This window comes from Quercus suber, unplaced genomic scaffold, assembly GCF_002906115.3.
Source record: "Quercus suber isolate HL8 unplaced genomic scaffold, Cork oak 2.0 scaffold_79, whole genome shotgun sequence".
Lineage (NCBI taxonomy): Eukaryota > Viridiplantae > Streptophyta > Magnoliopsida > Fagales > Fagaceae > Quercus > Quercus suber.
In genome coordinates this window covers 1,109,252-1,119,823 of record NW_027069544.1, presented here as the reverse complement: position 1 = coordinate 1,119,823, position 10,572 = coordinate 1,109,252, and the positions used below count along the sequence as shown (strand labels likewise).

General features: G+C 31.8%; 1 protein-coding gene across 1 annotated transcript; it reads left to right on the top strand.

Moving 5' to 3' along the window:
* The first annotated feature begins 4,996 nt into the window (after nt 1–4,996).
* LOC112004662 (protein DETOXIFICATION 12) lies at nt 4,997–7,971 on the top strand. Its single transcript, XM_024036895.2, has 7 exons — nt 4,997–5,571; nt 5,672–5,758; nt 5,905–5,961; nt 6,559–6,797; nt 6,886–7,091; nt 7,600–7,674; nt 7,791–7,971. Exons 1-7 carry the CDS (start codon nt 5,033–5,035, stop codon nt 7,896–7,898), a joined length of 1,311 nt encoding a protein of 436 aa, XP_023892663.1. The 5' UTR covers nt 4,997–5,032; the 3' UTR covers nt 7,899–7,971.
* Nucleotides 7,972–10,572: the final 2,601 nt, after the last annotated feature.

Sequence of the window (10,572 nt, the reverse complement as noted above, 5' to 3'; positions counted from 1 at the left end):
ATTTAACTTAATTTAAGATAATTCTCTCTCTCTCTCTCATTTAATACTATATAGGTATAAGGAAAGTGATATTCATGGAGAAAAAAACCGATTATTAATAAAAGTGCAGAAGGTGGGAGAGAGTAGGAGAAATTGCAGGGAAAAAGGAAAGAAAGATTAAATAAAGAGAGAGAAAAAGAGACATAACAAATATTTAATGAGAAGAGAGATGAAGAGAAGACTATTAATTAGATAAATATTTAATGTTGTAATGGATAATGGTGTAAATTACCATTGGACTTTTGGTAACCCACAACTTATTAATTAGATAAGTATTTAATGTTGTAATGAATAATTGGAGAAATGCTATGTCCATGATGTTTTCATAACAAATCTTAAATGATAAGTTGTTATTAATTGTTACAGATAGATAAAAAAGTAATTTAAGTTTTGAATTCAAATTAGTACTAATAACAACTTTACACCTATGATTTGTTGTGAAAATATTGTGGATATAATACATCTCTTTAAGAGTAATGCTATACTCACAAACTCTTTTACAACATTTTTTCAAATTTTTTTGGTAGCAAATTCCTATTGGTTCACATATAAGCCCACCACTTATATCATTTTTTACTTACCAGTAACTACTTATCATATTAGTAATTTATAAAAAAGTTTGTAACTCTCTCATTTTCCTTATTTTAGTGACCATAATAAAATTTATAGATCTAAAATCTAAAACAAAATATACAAGCTAAAAAAAAAAAAAAAACCCTCATCAACAAAAATTACCAATACTAAAACTAAAAAAAAATTAAGGTCAATCAACCAATATTATCCAAAATAAACAACCTTTCTCTTTAAAAATTCTAAACAAAACTAATTTTGTTCTTATCAACACAAAAAAAAAAAAAAAATAATAATAATCTCAACAGCTAAGTAATAGTAAAATCAAAGGTTGAAACCATTGCACACATCCAATAGTAAAACCACCCCCTTAACTCAAAATTCTGGCTTTATCCCTGCAAGAGGCATAGCCAGGATTTTTTATTTGAGGGGGGCCGAATTATATATTTATAAATTAGTCATAACTCACACATATGTTATATACAAAAGAGAAGTGCTACATTTACAACATTTATACAATAAATTCTAAGCGGTAAATTATTACTAGTTCTAATTTGAATCAACTATTGGAATTAATAGTCATTAACGGCCTAACACTTAGGATTTTTTTTGTGAAAATGTTGTGGATATAACATTTCTCTACACAAAATGATCAATGAAATTTAATAATCTTTCTAAACTCAAATCATTGTACAAAAATGACTAATTTGCTATACACATGAACCAAAAAAAAAAAAAAAGGATTTAGCATCTCCTATAAAAGTTATGTTCGACGTTAATCTTTCATAGAATAAAATTAATCAATATCAATTCTATAATATTTTCTATTCAAATCTTAAAATATATAAATAAATAAATCTCTATTGTAACATAAATTCTCTTCTAGAAAAAAATTAAAGGGAAATTCAATGTTAGCACAACTTATCAATCACCTAAATCCGAAAGCAAAAGATAAAATCAGCTAGAGAAAAAGAATGAGATGATGAGAAAAAGAAAAAAAAGAAAAGGAAAGAAAGTTGGGAGAATAACCCTCAGTGCATTGTGCACAATGCACATCAAATTTTCAAAATTGAACACACAAAAATACATAGCACTTTTGCATTCTTAATATATAATATAAAATATAAAAAGGTCACATGGCAACTAGGCATTTATTAGGTTTTGCTAAAAGTGTGTGCTTTATTTGGGAGGGGTCTACATAGGAAACTAACAGTGGAGTACTTCTATTAAATTTTAAAAGGGGGCCAATCAGTACTATTGTAGAAGCACAGCTTATTTTGTAGAAGTCTAACTTATTTTTATATACCATTATAAGGGGCTTCAATGGTTTTTTTTTTTTTTTGTGGGGGGGGGGGGGGGTGGGGGGAGGGTGGTGGGAGTGTCAAAGCTATACCTGCCTCTGCTTTTGACCAAGTGTAACTCGAATGAAACTTATTATTATTATTGTCTCTCATTTCAGAATTTTTTCTCTCTTGCTCACACCGGAAATATCTACAAAACATTTCTCATACTTCCTCTATAAGCTTCCCTAGACAATTAACTTTCAGCCACAATTTGCCCAAAGTTCTATAAGCTGTCTTGCGAAAGAAATAAGAAAATGGGAGAAGTACAAAAACCGGAAACTTGTAGAATAGGGACTGTACTGACAGAAATTAAGTCTATTTACCTTAGTTTATATTGATCAGTTTCATTTATCTCATCTGATCGAGATGCATATCTCAACCGATTGAGATTCGTGCTAGATTTCAGATCTTGATTTTCTCTCGATCGTTGAATAATCTTCTTTCAGATCTTCCGCTATGAGAAAATGTCTTATCTTTTCATCCTAATGATAAGGAAAAAAATAAAAATAAAAAGAGCATATTTACAAAGATATTTTTATCAACCTCTTAACCATGATTTCCCTAAAAAAGAAATTAGTGGAGCATTGCATTGATTTAATCCTGATTAGTTTAAAGAAAACAAAATATTAGTTAGAACATATCATAAAAAAAGATGATGCATTTTGTTTATATTGTTACTTATTTAGGTAAGATTTTGGTAATTGAATGAGAGAGCAATAGTTTAATGATTACTTGATTGTGTGCATTGAAAAAGATTTAATTGATAGTATTAATAATGAAGCTATCATACAACAATTTCAAATATGAAAAACTCATAGAAGGAAATTTTAAAACTTTATGTATTTGAGATTTTTTAATGTCAATATATTCAAGTTTTATTTTTATTAAATTTTGTTTAATTTAAGGTTTTTAATGATTACCCTTAAAAAATTCTTAGAGCCGCCACTGATAGCAGTAGATTTAAGATTAAGTTTATTGTATATACTTCGGTTTTATTAGTGAAATCTTGCCTTGAGAATTGTTTAGTTTAAATCCTTCCAAGTTTTTTACTTTGAAACCACAGTTTCAAAAGTTTTCCTAGATCATCATTCTTGGTGTTCAAGTGATCTGTGCTTGTTTGATCTGTAATTGCTTTAGATTTATTGCATAATTAATCTAATTAATTATTTGGTTAATATTTGATAAAATCTAAGATAGTTGGGGTCTAAAACCCTAACACTTTTCAGTCCCACTTCCTCTTCAATAAATGGTTTGGTTTGCATAAATAATTGTTGTAGTCTAGTTACTATCTTCAATAAATGGATGTCTTTTCAACGTGGACTGGACGATGGGTAGAGTTGGAGATGGGTGAGTAATTCATAGTTACTTGGGGAGTGAGTATTGTTAGTTACTTATAGAACAAGTTTCTTTACAAGATTATCAACAAAAAATAAGTTTCTTTACATTTGAATTCACAAATTTTTACTGATTTTTATATGAATTCTTTAATGAGATTAATTATTTTATCTACTAATAACAACTTATCATTTTAACAATTGTGTTTTTCGTGCTTCTAAACTTATTGTGGGAAAATTTGCAATGTTACATTATTTAGTATCAATTTCATGATGTTAGACACGAGCATTAATTTTATGAGGAGAAAATATGAATTCATATGTGACATGAGATCAATGAGGCCACATTGAAGATCTCCTTAATCCTTATCCCATTAAGAAAAAGAAAGTTTCATAACGTTAGATGATTGAATTTAATGTGCACGATAGGAGTCTAGTGACCGATAAAATAAAATCCCATTCCTAATAATTATAAATGCCAGCCTTCTCCTTTGCAGTGGTACCTTACCCTGAACCAGTGACCCACAAAAAGCTTTATGCTTTTGTTTAACACTAACCCAACAGTAAGGGGAGAAGACAGCAGTAGATAGAAATTAGAAAGGGATGAAATAGTTATTTCATCATGTTTGGATTTTAAAAAGAAGATGGGAAATGATTTGAGGGGAATTAAAATGATATCTTATTTTTGTTGGAATTATACTTAAAAAGTAATAACTCAAGAGAAACAAATATAATACATCTATCAATTAACAATTATATCATGTGCATATGCAATAAAAATCAACAATAAGATGTGAGAAATTTACATACTAGATTATGTTATTCAAGGACCTCACAAGCAATCAGGATGCTCTCCCCAGCTGGTCAGGATTAACAAGAGCTTTATTTTCTCTTTCACACCCCTTGCAAGTGTGGCCTTGACAATATTTATAATATTCAGAAAGGACATGACCAGCCATAAAATCCTTCCTATCGTAATAACACTTCATGTAACAGAAATGTTACATTTGTTAATAAACAACTTTATTAATTAGATTCATTAATGAAGAAGTTCATTAATGTGTTATTACTTTTGTAACTCCATGCTAATACATGGATACATCTATCGTTCATATCCAGAACTACTATAATGACAACACCTTTAATAGGAATTCAAGTTACTGGTATTGACACGATAGATTTATTAAAGCCAACACTCAACGTGCATGAATCTCATTATGGAAGGACTTCCGAGATTATTATGCACTGACCATCGAAAGACTAGCCCTTATTGTCTTCCATAGTCTGAGCAATTTTAACTTGCACCTCCTTTCCATCATGGTCCAACAATGTACCTATCAGAATAGGCTACATCATGATGGATATGGTCAAGTCAAAGACTATAATAAATAAATTCATAATCTTAGTCTACTAAATCAAGTAGACCTATTTCAATATATCAATATCTTACATCATAAAAATATTGCATAATTTCATAAGAGACTGAACATTTATTTGTTAATAATAAAGGCATTATATATATATTATGTTGGGCCACATTATTCTAACAATTTTGACTCCTCCCCCACAAACTTTTTTTTTGGGAATCCCACAACAACTTACTTTTAATTCTTCAACTGGGGACAATTTCAACAAATGAAGGAATGTGACTAAAAGGATTTTCTATTCAGATCAACAGAACTTGAACTTATTTATTTCAAAAAACTAAGTGGATTTTCTATTTTGTATGTGTGACAACAGTTAGGAATGGCAAGTGCACTGGAAACTCTATGTGGGCAAGCTTATGGAGCTCAGCAATATCGGAAAATTGGTGTTCAGACTTACACTGCTATATTTTCTCTGATCCTAGTCTGTCTTCCTCTATCTTTGATATGGATCAACACGGAAAAGCTACTAAGTTTTATAGGCCAAGACCCTCTAATTTCTTATGAAGCTGGAAAATTCACAACTATGCTTGTTCCTGCACTCTTTGCACATGCAACTCTTCAACCGCTTGTTAGATACTTTCTGACACAGAGTCTGGTCATGCCAATGCTTATAGGCTCTTTTGCCACCCTATGTTTTCACATACCTTTATGTTGGGCTTTAGTATTCAAGTCTGGAATGGAAAACCTAGGAGCAGCTTTAGCTCTTAGTATTTCATATTGGTTTAATGTGATTTTGCTTGCATTATACATGAAGTACTCTCCTGCTTGCGCAAAAACCCATGCTCCAATTTCTATGGAGCTCTTTGAAGGAATTGGGGAGTTTTTTCGCTTTGCTATCCCTTCTGCTGTAATGGTTTGGTAATTGCTTTCATTTGCTCCCATTGTAAAGAATTGAGTGTATATGTGCATATTTATTATTGTTTTACTTTGATGCTTTTATTCATTTTGATGATTGCAGCCTTGAGTGGTGGTCTTTTGAGCTTCTTGTACTATTGTCTGGGCTTTTACCCAATCCAGAACTTGAAACTTCAGTTCTTTCTGTATGGTAAGTTTTCTTGTAGCATTTCATATCAAGAACGCCATGGATCTTTTACAAATTAATCAGAATTTTTCTTTGATCTATATGTACTAATGAGATCCATTCCTCTAAAGAATCTGAATATTTAATTTATTGTTGACTTTTCTTGACAGTCTCAGTACCAGCACTACACTCTACACAATACCTTATGGATTTGGTTCTGCTGCAAGGTTTGCTCAATCAAATATATTTAAACATACATATAAAGACACATATAGCTAATATTACTGCCGTTTATTGTGGTAAATGCATGAGATATGATACTACTAGTGTAATAACATTAAGAATGTGACAAATATCAATAAAAACATATAAATCAATTGGCACTCACAGAGAACATTAGAATTTATGTAGTAAAACAAATAGCCTAACTCCATGGAGAGAGATCAAATCCACTATAGTTAATAAGAAATACAACTATCAATCTCTCTTACATAGCTCTCACAAATGGAATTCCTTTCAACCCCAATAAAACTATCAAACTATTCTTATTCCAAGAAACTTCTCCTTTTCCCATAAAAGAGGATCCTTGGGCCAAGACCAACAAATCATTTAATGTATTGTCTATCTATAATCATTCACATCTTATTTTTTGATGGAAAAAAAATATATCAATTACTTATTTGACAAGAAATACATTAATTATTTTTTACAAGGATTAGACTTTTCATTCACACAAAGAAAACCACAATAAGTTAAAAATTATGAATTTTGAGCTGTTAAAATTTCATATCTCTAAGAATGTTTTCTCTTTCTTTTTGGTTTAGTACTAGAGTTTCAAATGAGTTAGGAGCTGGGAGCCCACAAGTTGTTCGTGTAGTTGTCTTTGCTGTGTTGTTTCTTGCACTCATGGAGAGCAGTTTAGTAAGCACAATCCTTCTTGCAAGCCGGCGAGTTTTTGGTTATGCTTTTAGCAATGAGAAGGAAGTTGTGGATTATGTCACAACCATGGCTCCTCAGATTTCTTTATCTGTTTTATTGGACAGCTTACAAGGGGTCTTTTCAGGTTGAAAATTTTCTCTTTTTTGCCAATGAGTAATTTCTATTCATAAAATCAGTTTTTGCATAGTTCAATCTAGTTATTGTTAACTCAGGTATTGCTAGAGGATCTGGGCGGCAGCATATAGGGGCTTATGTCAACTTGGGGGCATTCTATCTTTGTGGAATTCCAGTTGCTATAGTATTGGGTTTCTTGGCAAAGTTAAGAGGAAGGGGCCTTTGGATTGGAATACAAGCTGGTTCTTTTGTTCAGACACTTATGCTCTCTATTATAACAAGTTGTACAAATTGGGAGAAACAGGTCTATCCTCCAATTCTATCTCTTGATCCTTTTATTCCTAGTCTAGCTTGGAGTTCCCTTTTCCTTCGCTTGGTTGCCAAGACACTAGGAGGAAGGATTTTTTGATAACCACTGTGATCCTAAATGCATATCAAATTCCCATGTTTGTTCCCTTTCTTCCATTTCTTTGGATTTTCATCTATCCACTTGGCAATTGATACCAGAGAACCTCCCCAAATAAATGTTATTAAGGAGTACATTAGATTTTCCATTTAAATTTAAACACACAATTTTTTTGAGAATGAAATTTAAACACATGGTTGCACTGGATATAATTATGCTTGGAAAAATTAACGTTATTTTTCTTTCGTTGGTCAGTGCAACCATATGCTTAAATTTAGTTGGAAAATCTAATACACTGCATTTAAGAAATTGTAATGAAGTTTTTCCCTTAATATTTGCCATGAATTTCACTCGTAGTGTCCCTTTTTTAAGGGGTAATTTCTTTTGGACTTTCTTGATATTTCAGGCAAGCATGTCAAGGGAGAGGATATTTAAAAGGAAACTTCCAATAGATAATGATGTGAATGAGCAGAGAACCAAGGTGAGCTAAATTTTCTTTGATGTCAGCACCACCCCTATAAATAATGTCGGCCAGGAAGTTACCTTATTGAGAAGGAAAATCCAGCTGTGTTAAAAGTGTAAGTGCTATGCCTGCAGTACAAGTGGAAGCTAAGGGAACAAGTGATGCAACTGAAGTTAATCTCTAGGTGGCCGAAGATAGAGCAGCTGAAGATAAATGCCTCAAATGTTTCGTATTTGAATTAAGTGATAGTCATTGTTGATGCCTCAAATGTTGTTATCCCTTTATTTGAGTTAGTCGTTGTTGATGTATCTAAAATATGAGCTATTGAATAAGAGGCAAGTTGATCTTAGACGGGATAAATTTCTTGGGTGCCATAGTAAGGAAAACTAAGGAAAAAGGAAACAACACTCACACTCAGAAATGAGAATAGAAAGGAACAGCAACGCATGGGAATGCATGAGCATGGGCAAAAGTCCAATCCAAACTACTACACTCACAAGTTACTCATGCACACAACCTAGAAATTGCATGAAAACTAATGTACAATAGAATGCAACGCATGGCCATGTGATAGCAAAACAACAACAACCAAACCCATAATTTTATCACAAAAACAAAAAACCCCAAAATTCCCAAAGAAATTCAAAAACCTAGGTCTAAATGCATGAAATTCATGAGATATGAAGAAAAGATGATATTTAGAACACTTACCAATAAAATAAAGTTTAACCATGTGTTTATAAGCTCTCGGACACCTTTCCTTTGAAAGCTGGTTTTAGAGGGTGAGTTCTAACCATGAGTTTGTAACATTTAGTATTAGAGCCAATCACCATGTTGAATGATCGGAAAAACTCATTGAGTATGAGATCAAATGAGTTGTGGTTTTGTGGTTGGATCTTAGAAGGAGCAACCTAGAGGCTAAATTAAAATTACTAATTGGTGAGCTGAGCCATCAAAAGAGAAAAGACTACCATCAGGTCAGTGTCAGTAGAGTGAGCAGTCGTGGACGTCAACTGCAAAGTGTGATGGTATGTTATGATCTTAGTGTCTTCCACATGGATTAAGTATAAACTTAATAATGTGTTTATAAACTCTTAGGCCCTCTCCCCTTGCAAGCCGATTTTCAAAGGGTGAGTTATACTTATGGTTTTGTAACATTTTCAAAACTTATAGTTAGCCTTTGAAGTTTGGAGTCCTTGATATTGATAAAAAAAGAAAAAAAGAAAAAGAAAAAGTGTACCATCATATGGTTGATCAGGAATTATCATCCAAAAGATAATTATCATCATCACCTCTACATCATAATATCTTAAACTTAAATGGTTTGATTAAGAATTACGTGATTATGTAGAACTTCGGAATTATCTTCTAAAAAAAAAAAACTAAAATTTAAATTGCATATTTATAAATTTGTGAGAAATTTATTTCAGTTTTTTAACGTTACTTTCATTTAATTAACTCTAACTATCAAATTTATTCAATTTAGGGCTTCCATATAATTTAATGGACTGATTGATTTTTTTTTTTTTTTTTTTTTTTGGGGGGGGGGGGGGATAGTAGTCAANATGTGAAAGGAAGAAGCATAATTTTACTATACTCCAAAAGTACCTAAGTATTTTCCATTTCTAATTATTGGAATTGGATTTTATCCCATTGGTCGCTAGTATGGTCCTTATTGTGTACACTAAGTTCAATCATCTAATGTCATGAAACTTTTTTTTTTTTAATGAAAAAGGGAATTCCCGATGTGGATTCATCAATCTCACATCACATGACTGAAGTCATATTTTCTCATCATGAAACTGATACACGCAGGGGCGGAGGGAGGGGGGCGAGGGGGCACCTGCCCCCCTGAACTTTCAAATGTTTTGAACCCCCCCCCCCCCCACACAAAAGACAAAAAAAAAAAAAATCCAATTAAGTGAATTTATGTTACCTTTCTAACTTTCCTAGTAGTAGTAGACTTCTACTCCTAGTACAATTCTACATATAAAATTAATGGATCCCACTTAGTAAACTTGATGGACTAGACAAAGCTCCCTGTAGAATATTTTTATGTGTCAAGTTTCTTTCTTGGATAGCCAACTTAAGACATACATCCATGACATGCAGTCTACTGAAGAGTTTTCAGCAGTTAAAGGAATTGGATAGCTAGCTGAAAATATGGTAGAAATGAAAAAGAATGTTTCATATCAATTGGTTTACTTATTAGTGACTTTGGCATTGATCTTACCAGTTGCAATAGCTATCGTTGAAAGAGCTTTTTCAGCAATGAACATAATTAAAAATCGATTACGCAATCGAATAGGAGATCAGTAGATGAATGATTGCTTAGTCACATATATTGAGAAAGATATATTCAAGACTATTGAGTGTGAAGAAATCATGTAGCGGTTTCAAAATATAAAAAATCGTCAAGGGCAACTGAGTAAAATAAGCTAGATATGAAAAAATAAATTAAAGTTTACATTTTATATTAGATTCTGTATGACAATTACATTATCATATAGTTATTTACTTATTTTGTTATTAATATCGATTAATTTTTTTAGATTAATTTTTTACTTCCAATCTTATCTTTTAATCTTGCCCCCCTAACCTAAATTCCTGGCTCCGCCACTGGATACACGTGTCTAACATTATGAAACTGATACAGAATAATGAAACACTAAACACGCAACTTTTTTTTTTTTTGGTGCTGAATTGCACACTTCATCTTTTTCTGTTTTCTTTTTTGAATTTCACACACCAAACTTATAATACACTCACTTCACTTAGGTAACGTTTGGATACAGTTGATAAGCTGCACGTTTGCGTCTGTGTTTTTTCTTTTTTTTTTGAGAAACGCGTTTTAGCTTTTCCTGTAGGCCCTAAGCATTGTTCACGAAACGCACAAACCTCTTTTTTCAACAAAAC

What these genes read in the sequence shown, in the direction of transcription:
- LOC112004662 (XM_024036895.2), top strand. Translation starts at nt 5,033, where the DNA reads ATGGCAAGTGCACTGGAAACTCTATGTGGGCAAGCTTATGGAGCTCAG. An exon ending in ACTTCAGTTCTTTCTGTATG is followed by an intron (nt 5,759 to 5,904) that starts GTAAGTTTTCTT and finishes TTTTCTTGACAG; the next exon opens with TCTCAGTACCAGCACTACAC. An exon ending in GTACAAATTGGGAGAAACAG is followed by an intron (nt 7,092 to 7,599) that starts GTCTATCCTCCA and finishes TTGATATTTCAG; the next exon opens with GCAAGCATGTCAAGGGAGAG.